Genomic DNA, 16,279 nt, shown 5'->3' on the forward strand with positions numbered 1-16,279 from the left:
GGCATGACAATAGCGTTCCAAGCATGGGGCAGCGGTAGGTGCCTCTCACAACACATGCAGAGGCGAGAAGCAGCTTGGCCCTGCAGGAGGTCGAGGTCACATGCCACCCCGATCGCACCTCAGGTGCGGTGAGGCGTGAAGGCAGCTCTGAGCCAGGAGTGGCTTGGTTCCGTGCATGGTTTAGAAGCTCCCTCAGGCTTGAGCATGGAGCAGGAACCAAGTGGGAGCCCCAGCTTGCAGTGTCCTGCACACACAGTGGTCAGTGGCTGCTCGGCAATGGTTTTACCAAGCACAAAAAGCCCATGGGGTGTTTCTCCCTACCAGGTCTGGGGTTTGTCTGGGACCAGGGTTTGGCTGATACTCAGTTAAAAGAGACTAAATCTATGCCGGCCGGGGGCAGGGCCCGCATCTGGCTTGTGTTCTCATGTGGGCACCACCCTGCCAGTGTCGATGGAGCAGGGTAGACAGGCTGGCTGGCACTGAGGGCCAGGCTCTGCCCCCGACAGTGTCCCCGCACTCGCTGACCCCTGCCCTGTCCCACCAGGGCCTGGCCGAGTACTGCACACTCATCGACAGCTCGTCCTCCTTCCGGGCCTACCGGGCTGCCCTCTCGGAGGTGGAGCCTCCCTGCATCCCGTACCTGTGAGTAGCCCGCACGCCCCTCGCCCAGCCAGCTGCTCTGGGGAAGGTACACTGGGTTCCCCCAGAGAAATCCTCACTCAAGGGCTTCCAGCTGTGACGTTTATACTTCTATTTTAGTTTTTACTTCTAACTTTCAAAGTAAAACATGCTCTTTGTAACGGAATTTAAACAGAAGACACAGTCAAGGATAAAAGTTCTCCTTCCTATCTCCCAGCCCCCCTCCCGCTCCTCCCGTACCTGCCAGAGCGCGTGTGCAGGCATGCTGACGACAGGCATGTGGCTTCTCCCCACGTGGCGTCATGCAGTATCTAGTGGTCCTCACACTCAGCTGCATGTTAGCACCACCCAAGGAGCCTGTCACTCCGGAAGCCCCAAGAGCGCTTGGCAGGAAGAAGTTCAAAAAGTCTTCCTGAGGGTGGGCCGTGGGGCGGAGGAAGTGCGTTTCGTGGAAAAGGGAAGTTGCAGAAAAATCAGAGCTAAGGAGGTTTCTTTGATTATCAGAGCCTTCAATATACTAGTGGACACTGGCATTCCCCAGAGGGGGGCAGAAGACTCAGCAGTGTCCCTTGGGTTAGGGCCTGCGCTGAACACTGTCCCCTCACAGACCCACCCCTGGGCCCTGCGGCTGAGCACTCCCTGCATCCCCCGCCTTCTCCCCTCTGGATCCAGAAGCACCTGTTAGGTTACCATACCTGTTAACAACCGGGTCTCCACCCCTCGACCCTCCTCAGTTTGGGGTTTTGTTTTTTACTGCTCATGTGTTAATTTCACATTAGCAACCCACAGCTCTGCCCCAACCCTGCAGCTCTCTGACAGTCGTCCTCAGGCGTGGATGGGTGGGATGTTCCAGGCCCCTCCAACGCCTGAGCTGGCTTCCGAGAGACCCAGCGGGTTCTCATGGACACAGAGATGGTGAGGTGGCAATTCACCCCAGAGGAAACAGACACCCAGACTTGCTCTTCGGTTTGCTTTGGTTTGCTCTTGAGTTTTCGGCAGCTGCGTGGGCTGGAGTCATTGTCCAGCGCTAGAGTCTCAGTAAACCAGCTGCCTTGGGACTTACCCTCTGTAGTGGTGACTGGGCTTCCTCCCGTCCTCCCAGGGGGCTGATCCTGCAGGACCTGACCTTCGTGCACCTGGGGAACCCAGACTATATTGATGGGAAGGTGAATTTCTCCAAACGCTGGCAGCAGTTCAACATCCTCGACAGCATGCGGTGCTTCCAGCAGGCGTGAGTGCCATTGCCCGGGCCGCGTGGGGCAGATCTGAGCCCTCCCCAATGCAAGGAGCGACCCCGGGGCCCTGAGCAGAAGCAAAAGGTCATGGAGGACCAAGTCACCCTCCATCTGTTGAATGGGGGTACTGCCTCTGGGTCAGGATAACGCGAGAGAGTATCCATAAGGGGCTCAGCTCCCTGTCTGGCCCCGGGCCTGAACCCAGTGCCACAACCAGCTCCTCCTCCGTTTCGCACACCAGGAAGGTGGTGCTGCCTTACTGTGAGGAGAGGGCTGACGACCCCGGGCCTGCCTGAATCCAGGGTGTGCCTGGGGCACCTGCAGTGGGGGCCAGGCTTCTGCCGCCCTCGCTGGGGGGCCCAGTCCACATGCTGGGTGCGGGCGTCCTCTGCAATAGCAGCACATGAGTTTGCTGTGAGGGGTGTCGGGTTGGTCCACGTGGCACCCTTGGGCTGTTCGGCCCTCACCCCCTGCCTCCCCTCCCCTGCACAGGCATTACGACATCCGAAGAAATGACGACATCATAAACTTCTTCAACGACTTTAGTGACCACCTGGCTGAGGAGGCCCTATGGGAACTCTCTCTGAAAATTAAACCCCGGAACATAACAAGGAGGAAAACAGACCGGGAAGAGAAGACCTAGGAGCAGGTGCCAGGATGGAGGCACGCGCTCGGGGGCGCAGAGCAGCTCCACCACCAGGGTGCGCTGGGGACCTAGCAGGCACTGCAGCACTCCTGGCCCCAGGGCCAGGAGGCCGGGCCAGGCCTGGCTGAGCCGGCAGGAGCCTGGAGCCTGGAGCCTGGGGGCAGCCTCCTGCCTCCCTCCCTCCCTGTGGGAGCAGACCCAGGCAGCGTGGAGCCTCGGGCCTTGCTGCTGACTGCGAGCCAATGGGTTCCTGGGTCGGTTTTGTTTTCTGCTTTCACTTCTGTCTTTCCCCTCCTGCCCTCCCTCCCACCTACTCCCCTCCCACCTGGGAGCAGCAGGGATGTCATCAGCAGACGCAGGAACAGCCGGTCCTCCCCCTCCCTAAGCTCCAGGGTCCTTAAGTCTTCTGACATGGCGTGTGAGTGGCGGCTGGAGGCTTCTGGAACAGGAGCCCGCAGGGGCTTGGGCAGAAAGCAGAGAAGACCCAGGAGGCCCCTTTCACCTTCCATTTCCTGCTTAGACGTGGAGGATGGTGACAGCTTTTCTCTGGCCCAGAAAGGTACAGCAGGTGGCAACGCGGCAGCCTCACAGCTGGCACTCCTTGTCATGGTACTGGCGCCCGCAGGGCCTCCCTCGGGCCAGCCGTGGTGTCTGTCATCTTGCCGCTCCTTCAGCTCCCACACCGCCGGTGCTCTCGGGAGCTGGGAGTGGGGGGTACGGGAGGCCGTTAGCATCGGACACTTGTTAGTGCTGGGAGTCTGAGCTCCGGGCGCGTTAACTCGGAGGAGGAGTGGAGGCGCTGCTCTGTCTGGGAGAGTCCAGCAGCCCCTCCCCGGCGCTTGCTGTGTGCCTTAAACGCCATCTCCTGCCGCACCAGGCTCCAGCTTCCCTCCGGCCCTGCGGTGCTGGGGCGGTGCCTCTTTGGCTCTGCAGCCCTTTCTGCCAGTGCGGGGAGGGCAGAGGCGCTCCTGAGGCTGTGCAGCTTGCTTCCCCAGCGAAAGCACCTTCGAGAGCGGGTACTCTTGCCCTCCTCCTCCTCTTTAAAAACCAGTCTTGCTGCTGAGGTTGACAATCTGGGGCAAGGTTTGCAGGGGCGCTCAGCAGACAGGTGCCCACTGGTGCCGCCTGGCTCCGCGGCAGCCGAGTGAGGGGTGCTGGTGGGACCCCAGATGCCCTGCCCGCCTAGGCCCGTTTTGCATGAATGAGCGCTCACGTCTCCTGGGCGTGGTTAAGCGAACATCAGGCTCTAACTGTGCTGGCTTAGCCCAGTTTAAACAGAACAAAGGAAACTAGTAGAAAGCACCGCCTGCTGATGTAGGTTGTTTAAACAACCCTGCCACTTTGAGTCCTTCATGAGTTTTTGAGCAGCATTTATCAAGAAAATGGGGGCTGCTTTTCCCTCTTTTGTGTTTTTGGCCTGTAGAGAGAGGGGCGGACCCCCTATGAGATGTCAGGTAGGATCTTGCTGGGGCTGGCCGGAGCCTGTCACTTTATTATTTAAAGCGTGTGTGTGTATGTGTGGTCGCTGGGTTATTAACAGTGTTGTATGTGTGGGGTTTTTAGTTTGTTTCCTCTTTAAGTCCCTTCATTTCATCCTGCCCTCGCCCAGCACTGGTGGCTGCTGCTGTGCGCGTGTGACGGCCACTCTGTACACGGGGCTCTGGGGCTGTGCACTTGTGGGAGCCCCGCACAGGCCAACCCTGCGCCGCAGCCTTGCCCTCCCAGCCGGGCCCCTGGGGCTGCCCCCGTTCCCTCTGCCTGGTGCTCAGGCGTGAGCCGGACAGTGCCAGGGAATCTCTTCCCCTTCTGAGTTTGGAACAGACCCTGTGCCCAGCCCCAGAGTGCCCGAGCATCTGTCCGGGCGGCTCCCTGTGTGAGGACAGCGAGGTGCGACGTGAGTCTTTACCTTAGTGGCTGACGGGCGTCCCCACCCACCCCTCAGTGCCACAGGGGGCCCGGGAGGGTCATGGGAAGGAGTCTTCACAGACAGCTGTGAGCAAGACGGGAGACTCGGGTCCCTGTAGACAAAGTCAGTTCCCACCCGCAGGTGTGGGCGGGGCCAGGTGGGGCAGGCATGCACCTGTGGGCCTGAAGCCCGGGTCTGAGGAGTGTCCCCTGCTTTGGCTGCCCACAACCACCCCAGTGTTCCGTTGTAAATATACCCCCCGACTAACCTGATCATGGCATCTTCCTGCAGACATTTCAACCGTGTAACTTTTATACAGAAGAAAAATAAACACAGACGAAAGCTGCCCCATGCTGGCTTTGCGCCGCATGCTGCGTGTGTGCAGTCAAAGCGCTAGTTCGGGCCGCTCTGCTGGGATCCCTCTTGCAGGCAGGGCTCCCGGGGGCACTGAGGGTCATTTGTCTCAGGCCCCAGGCCTTGCTGCTATTGGGGTAGCTCTGGCTAGGGGAAGGAATGTCAATAGCATCAACTCCTTTCTAGAACTTTCTCTCCTAGGGCTTATGCCCCAGAAGCATTCAAATTGACCAGAACTACATGTGCCCTGGAAATGGGTTCACATGCAGGAGCTAAACCACCCCCCCACCCCAGGATCCTGGTGAAAAGGGGCATTCCTGGGGTGGGAGCCCCAGGCCTTGACGGGCACAGAGGCTCCGGCCCAAGCAGCAGAGCCTCTGTGCCTGCATGGCCGGAGGGAGGAGGCCCCAAGGCTTCCTGTCCCTTCTACACAGAGTAAGGCCGGGGACTCAATAGCTCTGGGAGGCTATTTGTCCTCCTCCCAGAGCTATCGCCCCTGCCCGTCACCCCCCCCCCCCCCCGTGCCCCAGGCTTCCCTCAGCACCTTCACTGCAGTGAGACCCACTGCCCAGGGGAGGGCAGGCCCTCTCTAGCGCCCTGTTCCCCCGGGAAAGCCCAGGGGCTCCCACCTCTGTACCTGGAGAGGCCCAGAGGTCAGACCTGGCCGGGAAAAGGGGCATCGCCCTTAGATTCCACCCTCAGGTGGTCTCCCCTTGCCCACTCCAAAAGGCAGCAGCTTAAGCCTGTCTGTTTAAAGGGAGGGGGACAACTGTTCCTGGGCTGATCGCACTGTTACGGATCTGACAGAAGGGATCCCAACTACGGTGAGCTCTCCTGCTCTCAGCTGTTTACTGAGCACCTAGTACGTACCAGGCATCATCGGGACCTCTCACGTTAAGCTTGTGGGGCGACTGAACCTGCCTGGGGCAAACCACTCAACACTCATGCCTCAACTTCCCCTTTATCTGCAGTTGTCCAGTGTGGTCCATGAGCACATGGAGACCCCCACTGCCTTCACCCCACCCTTACCTGCCACCAGCGCCAAGAACTTGGGCTGGCCCCAAGACCCCCTGGTGCCCAGGAAGTGACAAGCTAGACATGGACCTCAGGCCTAAGCCTTCCCACCAGGGCTGCAGGTCTTTGGTGACTGGGGGTCCTAGGCCTCACACCAAGGGAGCAGTCATGGGCCTGCAGTAAACACCTGGGTTCCAGGCCTGGAGCACAACGCTTAGCCAGTGACCCAGGTGTACCTGCTGCAACCAAGGACTGCGGCCCTACTTCAGGGATGGAGCCAAGGGCCCCGCACATCCCCAAGTGGTCCACCTGCATTCAGACCGCTAGGTTCAGTGACCTGAGGTAGGATGGCTGCTTAGAGGTACCCCCAGTGGGGTGAAAGGCAGGCCCAGCCTTCATTCAGACCATCCCCTCTTCACTCACGCACTGGGGCTGCATTATTTAGGGGCCGGGCCAGGCTGGGCTTGGGCCATCTGAGTCCTGCAGCTGCTGGCCACAAGCTATAAAGGGCATGTCCTGACCCTGCAGCCAACACGCCAGAGGACCTTGGGTTCGTGGTTTTCTCTCTGCTCCCCAGTTTTCCCAGCTGGAAGTGGGGCTCCTAACACCTGCCTCGTAAGCTCTGGTGAGGTTTCAATGAGTGAATACCTGGAACAGGGTCTGGTGAGCATTTCTTGGGTACCAAGCACTTTGCAGACTCCGCTGCCTCATTCAGTCTTCTCAGCTGAAAAACCACACGAGCGAAATATTACAACCATGATGAGTGCCGCAGAGAAGGGGAGCTTGACATTAAATTAAATCTAGCTCGAAGTCCACCCACCAACCTCAGGGCCAGACAGGTTTAACAAGTCATTTATGCCAAACAAACTTCCCTTGAGAGTAGAAAAAAGGAAAACACTTAACTCGTTTTATGAACAGAAGAAAACACTTAACTCATTTTATGAACAGAATAATCTCAACATCACATCTAGACAGTACACAATAGTTATAGGTCAGTCTAACTTATGAATACTGATGCAAAATTTACAAAATCATCTTAGTAAGCCCAGACCAGCAATGCATAAAATCAGCACTTCCCGCCCAAAGCAGGCTTATCTCAGTCATGGTGTCATTTACCCCCCACTAGGCCTCGGTCCTGGGCATGACTGCTTTGCCTCCTGCCTGGGCACCTGGGGGACTACACTTCCCGGCCCCCCTCGCATGAGATCTGAGGGACAGAGACACAGGTCACGCTGGGCTGGACATTAGGAACTGTTGTGCCACCTCCATGCTCGCTCCTCTTTCCCACCCACAGCACAGAGTCCCCGAGCGAGGGGCCATCCCCACTGCCCCACCCTGGGCTTCGCATGAATAAAAAATGAAGCTGCTGAGAGTTGAAGGTTTATATATTTTCACAGCAGCCTCAGCTGCCCTGAAGGTGCCATGTTAACAAATTAAAGGAAGAAGCCACAGAATCAGCTCAGTACTCACAGAACAGCCCTTGTTAAACATGCCACACCCGTTCATAATTTTTATTTTTAAAAAAAAAACCTCTTAACTAGAAAACCTCCTTAATCCAATAAAGGTTACCTTCCAAAATCCTGTGCAAACATCCTACCTAATGGTGAAATATTCAAAGTGTTTCTTTTAACATCAGAAACAAGGGAAGATGCTGCCGACACCTGATTTCACCATCCACTGGAGACCACAGCCCACGCTGCAAGGAAGGAGAAACAGCCAGGGAGTGACAAGATCCGCCACGGTGGCTGGGTGCAGACACACTCCTGTTGTAATCAACAATTAGCAAATGCTGTTAAAGGACCCCATTTATCCCGGCATCTCAAGTCTCAAAATCCTAAGAATAAACCCCACACAGGATGTGAGACCCTTATAGCAACAATGATAAGAGTTTATCAAAAACCATAAAGGAGACCTTTGAGAGAGTGCGTATTTGTGGCTAATAAGATTAACTTTCTCAAAGATATCACTTCTCCCCCAAAGAGCATCTATAAATTTAAAACTATTCCAGTGCTCGCTTTGGCAGCAAACATACTAAAATTAGAATGATACAGAGAAGATTAGCATGGCCCCTGCGCAAGAATGACACAGATACATTCTTTTTAATAAATAAAGTAATAAAGTAAATAAAACTATTCCAAAGGAAATCCCAACAGGATTTTATATAGCTCATGACCAAGTTTATTCTAAAATGTCTAAGAAACAATTTCCACTGTGATTAGTAACGGCAGACCAGGTAATTTAGACCAGGCCTCCTGCTAGGAAAGCTGTATGAACTATTTTAAAGTCCTGCCTGAGGCCATCAGAGAGCTCGAGAGGGTGGATTGCTGGACCAAGATTTGGGAGGAGACAAAGGGAGAGGCCTGAGTCGGCCACATGGAGTTAAGGGTGCCGGATGATTCCAGGCGCAGGGGTGAGAAGCGGAGCAGCACTTCTGACAAAAGGTGGACTTAGAGAGGGAGTATGGGGGGAGTCCAGAACTCACCAGGATTTGAGCTGAAACCTCGAGGTCCCCTCCAGGTGGAAGGGTGACCTGTGACAAGTATACTGAGCTAGCGTAGAATCGTTTCAATCCTTAAGTTGAATTGAGATGGTTCAAGACTGCTAGCAGCCCAGGCACCTGCCAGAAATAGGCAGAGTCTTACCAGAGGAGGTTAATGTCACCCTAGGTCTCAGATTTTAATTTTTCACATACAATAAAAAAAATAACCAGGGACACTACACAAGCATGAACCATAAAACAGCAGAAGCAGTTGACAGACTCAGCCCCGCAGGGCTGAGATTTGGAGGCAGGCGTCGATGTGAAAGCACAGTGCTTATTATGCTAGGAGTAAGGCAAGGCTGAGAATTGGGGCAAATAATTGGAAGATATAAATAAGAAAAATGGAAATTCTGAACCAAAAAATACCTTAACTGATACAAAGAACGCAATGACCATGATTAACAGCAGAATTAGCAAGTAGGAGGTAGGCGAGAAGCCATGGCGGGACGAAGCTGGAGGCACACGGTGGCCCCGGGAGGCCGAGAAGGGACGAGAAGAGCTGCAGTGTGACCGCAGCGGGAACAAAGGCTGACGTGCAGGCCGATGGCCAAAGAATGGGAACGATCCAAATGCCCATGACTCGGTGAAATGATCAACATGGCATGGCCACGCAGTGGGACACTGTGGCAATGGAAAGAAATGGACTACACACTACAGCAGGGACAGACCTTAAAACACGGACGTGGAAGCCGCCACGTGCAAAGGACGCATGTTACATAGTTCCATGTACATGGAGTGTCCAGAAAAAAGCAAACATGTGGACACAGGAAGCAGATTCATGGCTGCCTCAAAGTGGAAATGGAGACTGACAACAAAAAGGGCGTGAGATCTTGTGGAGCTGATGGAAATTTTTTTTTTTTAATTGGATCTTGGTGCTGGTTACACAATTCTAAATTTACTAATAATTGAATTATATGCTTAAAATAGGTGAATTTATATGTAAACTATATTTCAGTAAGGCTGTTTAAGCAAGTTTTCCAAAACTGGTTGTGCCAGACACCAACTCATCACCCACCCCGCATGTCCAAGTCCTCCCCTCAGGGCCTGCTCTGCAGCCAGCACGTCAGGCTGTCAGTGGGGACCACCGGAGGGATATTGCAGGAGTGGTGCTTCTAGTACTTTCTTCCTGCTCTGACCCCACGGCTGCCTCCGGGCACGTGTGGGACACATCTGGTGGGGGTCTGCCCCTGCCATGCACCCACAGCCTGCAGCCTCCCAGAAAGCTCGCAGCCCCAGTGCTGGCATGGGTACCGCGCACCCCAGACCTTGTGCCACCTACAGGCGGGCAGGCAGGCTCCCAACACCCCGGCTCCCAGCACGTGCCCACCCACCAGCTTCAGCCTGTCCACACCATGGCCCTCCGGCACCTCAAAGGGGTGTTTCCTGCCTGCCCGGCTCTGGGAACCGGCTCCAGCGGGGGCGACCCAGGGAGCTTCTGTACCTCCCAGTGAATTCTGAATCCTGGCCAGAACTTGGAGTGGCCCTGCCACTCACCTTCAGCCCTAGGACATTCTTTAGCATTCTCTTTATACCAGCACTGGGACTCTTCCCCTTAGAGTTATTCATTCCCTGCACTAATCTTTTCCAGTGTGGATCACTCTGTAGTTTACGTCTCTTGATTGGCCCTTGACTGGCAACGTCAAGCCTGGGATTCAGGAATCCTTATAAATTCCACGTGGGATTAAAAAAAAAGAAATATGCACAGCGTGGTTAAGCTTCTAAAAACCAAAGACAAAAGAATATCTTTAAGGCCAGGCATGGTGGCTCACGCCTGTAATCCTAGCACTCTGGGAGGCCGAGGCAGGCAGATCGTTTTAGCTCAGGAGTTCGAGACCAGCCTGAGCAAGAGCAAGACCCCCGTCTCTACTGAAAATAGAAAGAAATTATATGGACAGCTAAAAATATATATACAAAAAAATTAGCCGGGCATGGTGGCGCATGCCTGTAGTCCCAGCTACTCGGGAGGCTGAGGCAGGGGGATCGCTTGAGCCCAGGAGTTTGAGGTTGCTGTGAGCTAGGCTGACGCCACGGCACTCTAACTCAGGGCAACGGAGTGAAACACTGTCTCAAAAAAAAAAGAAAAAAAAATATATCTTTAAGCAACCATAAGAAAAAAAGACACATACCTTTAAGGGAGCAACAATTAGACTCCTCAGCAGAAGCAGCTGAGGCAGGAAGACAATGGGACAGTGTCTTCAGTGCCGAGAGAACCAGCCACCGCCCAAAATTCTCCTCCCACTGAAAACGGTTTTCAAGAATGAAGGTAAAATCAAGATACCGTCAGACGAACAAGACACAGGAAACTCGTCACCAACAGACCCGCAACTATGACTGCACTAACCAGTGTCTCAGAGGGAAACAGCCCCATGTGGCAGATCAGACGTGCAGAAGAGGAGGAGTAACAAAAAGAGTAAATACGTGGATAAATGACCACTAACTGTATAAAACAACAATAAAAATGCCCGGAGCTTAACACAGAGAATTAAAATACATACAATGGCTCGTGACTTGGGGAGGGGATGAAATAGAGTTCACGTGTTCCTGAATTGTCCAGGGAGATAAAAGTACTAAAAACATAGGATTTTGAGAAGACAAGAATGCAAGTTGCAATCTCTAAGTAACCACTGAAAAAATAGTAAGAGAATGTATTAATATAATTGCCAAGCTAATAATAGGAAAAAATGGAATAAAAAATAATCAAAAAGGCAGGACAGGCCGGGCGCGGTGGCTCATGCCTGTCATCCTAGCACTCTGGGAGGCCGAGGCGGGTGGATCACTCAAGGTCAGGAGTTCGAAACCAGCCTGAGCAAGAGTGAGACCCTGTCTCTACTAAAAAAATAGAAATTATCTGGCCAACTAAAATATATATATAGAAAAAATTAGCCGGGCATGGTGGCGCATGCCTGTAGTCCCAGCTACTCGGGAGGCTGAGGCAGTAGGATCGCTTAAGCCCAGGAGTCTGAGGTTGCTGTGAGCTAGGCTGACGCCACGGCACTCACTCTAGCCCGGGCAACAAAGCGAGACTCTGTCTCAAAAAAAAAAAAAGGCAGGACAGGCAGGTGACAGCGTGTCACAGGTGGGGAGCAGGAAGCAAACAGCCACGTGGTGGATTTACCTCCCTCAAAAAACTATTAAATAAATGCTCCCGCTGGAAGGCAGGCTGTCAGATTATTTTTAAAAATCTATATGCTGTTAACAAGATGTGTCTGTCTAAAATTAAAGATGCAGAAAGGTTGAAAGTAAAATTATGCAAACAAATACTCTGCAAATACAGCTCCCCCAAAACCCGCTGGCACAACTATGCAGAAAAAAAGTAGACTTTAAGGCAAAATGCATTGCTAGTTACAGAGGGACACTTGGTAAAGATATAAAGTATACTCAACAGAACAATTTCTAAATTTGCATCTAATTAATTACACAGCCTCAATATGTCAAGCGAAAGCTAATAACTACAAGGAGAAATGAATAAATCTATGATCCTAGTGGGAAGTTTTAACACACCTCTCGCAAACATTAAAAAATGAATCTAATCTTACACAACACTTCCAAAAAGAAAGGAAAATGAGGAACATTTTTCCATGCTGTGACGGGACCAACATAACCCTGATACCAAAACCATAACAAGCACAAAACCCAAATCACAGGCCAATTTCACTTATGAACACAGTGTAAAAATCCTAAACAAAATATTAGTTAACTGAAAACCAACAGCATCTACAAATTATCAGAATTAAGTGAATTTGGAAAGGTTGCTGAACACAAAGTCAAGAATCAATTCTGTAGACTAGCAAGTAACAGAAAAATACTTAAAGTAGCATCAAAAAATCAAATATCTAGAGATACTAATGAAATCGGCAATATTTCTACACAGAAAACTAGAAAATACATTGAGAAAAATGCTTTAAAAGACCTGCTAAGTCCCCCGCACCCACAGGGGTACGTTCAAAGACCCACAGTGAATGCCTGAAACTGCGGCCAGCAGCAAACCCTACCTGTCCTGCAGGTTCCGTGCTGTTTCCCACTCTGCTAACCAAGACGGCTGCTGGCACACGCAGCGTGGGTAGCCAGAGGGATGATTCAAGTCCCAGGTGGACAGAGGACAGCAAGAGATTTCATCATGCGACTCAATTGAACTTATGAGTTGTTTATTTCTGGAACTTTCTATTTAATATTTTTGATCCGCTGTTCACTTCAGGCAACTGAAACCTTGGAAAGCGAAACCGTACTAAGGAGGAGTACTATAAGAGACTTCACCGTGTTTATTGGAAAACTCCGCCTTGTGAAGATGTTAATTATCCCCATATTAATCCATAGACTTAATCATAGTGAAATTCCCAACCTGTGTGAAAATTGACAAGTTAATTCTAAAATTTGTTCTGAATACATATGATTTAAAATGAACAAGACATTTGAAGACAGTGGGAGGACCTGGCACACCAATGTCGAGGCTAAACATCAAGCTCTATGACAAAGCGTTGACAGCGGCACAAGGATAGACCGACTTCTGGAATCTGTTCCAGGCAGATCTAAACACGAATAAGCCAATAAAGCTTCTAGATTTAGGAGACAGTTAAGACTACCTTCATGCTCTAGGAGTAGGGAAATGTTTCTTAAGCCACGGAAAGCACTGTTCACAAAGGAAAAGGTAAGTTGGACCACATTAAAGTTGAGAAGTTGTTTTTGGCAGATGACACTATTAAGAGAGAGGGGAAGCTGCACAGCGAGAAGGACGTTTGCAATGCTGCCCTTAACACAGGACTCGTGCAGACACGCAAAGGAGTCCTCCAGCTCAACGAGGAAGGACAACCCGGCATCAGACAAGGGCGCGAGACTTGAACGGGCGCATCCTGAAGAGATTCCCAGACAGCTGTGGGCACGATGGAAGGCTCGGCGTCAGTCATCAGAGAAATGCAAATTCACCCCACACCTACCACTACACACACACCAGAAGAGTTAAAACTTAAAACCCGACAAACACCAGAGGTGGATGAGGATAAGGAGCCGCTGGGATGCCCGGCCATCGCTGGCAGTTCGGCGGCAGCTCGTTGGGTCTTAATGTTATACATTGACAGCCTAAGCTCAGAATAGCCTTTTTCTCCTCCACCACTCTCCCCCACCTCCTTCCTTACCACGTTAAAGTGACTCTAGGACACGCATATTTTAACGTCTCTGAAATCACATGCGCCCTAATTTACACTCAGCATTCAGATCTGCCCTGGCTGCCTCTCTTCCATGGCACTTCAGCAGAGTTTGCGACTACCTTGTGTGAGAAACGTCTGTCTCCCACGTCGGACTGTTAGCTTCAGGAAAACTTCGCTACTGTGAATCCTAAAACTGAAATTTCTGGGTCAGAAGCCATACACTTTTTTATTACATAAGTAATACACCCTATTTAAAGACCTGGCGGTGTATTGCACAAACCCCCCTCCCCCACCCCGAGTCCCAAAGAGCCACTGTGGGCAGCTGGGAATATCCTTCAGACCTTGTTCTTTGCGCTTGTCTGCATCTGTACGTGCATACGTTATAGGTACATTATATGCTTATAAATCTGCAAAAGTCCTTTAGTAATTTTTTTCCAGTGAACAGTAGAAAAATTTTAAATTCCACTCACACTCCATGGACATACACACATTAACAAAAACCATCAGCCTACTTTTACATAAAGATGATGGCAACACGCACCCACCAGTAGTAAATGTGGCAGGGTCAGTGGTGCCTCTTCAACTCTGGGTGTGCTCAGTCTAATTTTTTTCATAATTCAATGGTTAAAAATCACATCTCATGGTTTAAATCTGTACTTCCCTGATATACAGGACTCAAATCTATCACTCTTTCCCTCTATGGCTTTCCAGATTTTAAGAGACCTCCCCCTTCCCACACTGCCCCAACTCCCCGAAGTTATACAAGTACATTCCTAAGCTTGCTTTCGTTATTATTAGAGCTTTATTTTACACTTAGCTCTTTAATCCATCTTGAATTTATTTTTGCATTCAATATGAGAATAATTTTTTCTAACCAGATGGCTAGCACTGCGTATGAGCTTCTTTGACTCATTCAATTAAAATACCATTTTTATCAGGTATTAACTTCCCACACATACTTGAGACTTTTCTTTTTTTAAGAGACAAGGTCTCACTCTGTCACCCCTGCTAGAGTGCAGTGGCATCGTCATAGCTCACTGTGACCTCAAACTCCTGGGGCTCAAGTGATCCTCCTGCCTCAGCCTCCCAAGTAGCTGGGATTACAGGTGTGCACCACCACGCCTGGCTGATTCTATTTTTTTGTAGAGACAGAGGTCTCACAGGCTTGCTCAGGCTGGCCTCGAACTCCTGACCTCAAGCAATCCTCCTGCCTTGGCCTCCCAAAGTACTAGGATTATAGGTGTGAGCCACTGTGCCCAGCCTTATTTTCCAGACTTTCTATAATTTTTCACTGATCTATCTCTATGGCAGTGCCATGCTGTTTTGATTATTGTAGCTTTGTGGTAAATTTCAGTATCTGGTGAAGACAGCCCTCTCGGTAAACTTTTACAAAATTATTAGCAATTTTTGCATATTTTAAGTAATTGTCATATTTTTAAAAGGTTTTTTTTCAGAATTGCATTAAATCTATTTGATACTCTTACGATATTACATCTTTCTAGATATTTTGTTCAGCTCTTGTTTTTATCTTTTGGTAATTTTTTAAAATAATTTTATTCATTTGGTTCCCCAGATCTTTGTTAAATTTATTCCTAAGTTGTACTGTTTTTGTCACTGTTGAATGGAATTTTAAACTTTTCTACTTTTACCTGGTTATTGCTATTGTTTTGTATATTTGGTATCCAACTATTTTCCCGAGTTCTCTGATAAGTGCTATGGTCATTGACTCTTGGATATTCTAGCCGGGTAATTATTTTGTCTCTTCTAGTTTTTGTTTGTATAGGAGACAGGGTCTCGCTCTGTCACCCAGGCTGGAGTGCAGTGGCACAATCTCAGCTCATTGTAACCTTGAACTCCGGGCACAAGCAACCCTGCCTGCCTCCGCCGTCCAAAGCGCTAGGATCACAGAAGTGAGCACCATGTCGGGCCGCTTCCAGGTTTCACACTACACGTTTCACGTCCTTGCTTTTTGCACTAGCTGGAACTTCACAGCAATGTTGGGTGACGGGGACCCTGGGGAGCATCTGTGGTATGATCCTGGTCTTACTGCCTTTTAGTAGTTTTAATCATTTCCTACTTAATTTGCTGTCGGTTTCACCACCTTCAACGTCACCTGGCAGCTCACAGAAAGGTAGAATCTCAGGCCCTGCTTACTGGCTCGGAGGCTGCAGGCTGCGTCTTATGCAAGATTCCCCGGGGCACTCGCGTGTACTTGAAGTTCAGGGAGCACTCACCCAGACAATTTCACTGTGGCTGTTGGATTCTACCAAACATCTCTTGGCATCTATTGATCCCTAAAAAAATGACACCTCCTTTCTTTTTGTGGTTATCATGCGTTTTAGTCCTCATTCTGGACCAGCCCTGTGTCCCAGAACAGGGCCACCTCACCATCTCCAAGCTGCTCATCACTTACTTCCTCATTCCCGTGTCCCCAGCTCCTGGAGGAGGGGCCGGGCCAGCCTCCCAGCGCCAGGGCTGTGAGACAGGCTGCTCAGAAAGCACCCGACCTAACCTGAGCTGTGGATCGTCCATGGCTCAGCCAGGGCCCCGCCCCACTTTCTCCCTCTACACATGGTTTGGAATCTTGCTTAAACGGAGGATTCTCGGGACCAACCCTAACTGGCCTGGGGCTCCAGGCAGCGGACCTGAGCACCCAGTGCAGCTCCTACAGGCTGCACAGGGCTGCTCCCAGTCAGGGTGCGCCGAACGGGGCCCAGCTGATCCTCCAGCTTTGGGCCATGAAGTTAAAGACAAAGGGAGTGAGCAGAAAGCTCAGGTGGGGTGAGGCAGAAGCTGAAAGACCCA

At 51.1% G+C, this 16,279-nt stretch overlaps 1 protein-coding gene and 1 pseudogene across 1 annotated transcript in view; both read left to right on the forward strand.

Annotated features, from left to right (window-relative positions):
- The window catches only part of RAPGEF1 (Rap guanine nucleotide exchange factor 1), a 137,987-nt gene extending 133,215 nt beyond the window's left edge, over positions 1-4,772 (forward strand). The window contains 3 exon segments of the mRNA XM_045563702.1: positions 545-642; positions 1,742-1,870; positions 2,367-4,772. Coding sequence (XP_045419658.1) covers positions 545-642; positions 1,742-1,870; positions 2,367-2,517 — 378 coding nt within the window. The 3' untranslated portion in view covers positions 2,518-4,772.
- Positions 4,773-7,805: 3,033 nt separating this feature from the next.
- LOC123646740 lies at positions 7,806-7,895 on the forward strand (annotated as a pseudogene).
- The last annotated feature ends 8,384 nt before the right edge of the window (positions 7,896-16,279 follow it).

Source organism: Lemur catta, chromosome 10, assembly GCF_020740605.2.
Source record: "Lemur catta isolate mLemCat1 chromosome 10, mLemCat1.pri, whole genome shotgun sequence".
NCBI lineage: Eukaryota > Metazoa > Chordata > Mammalia > Primates > Lemuridae > Lemur > Lemur catta.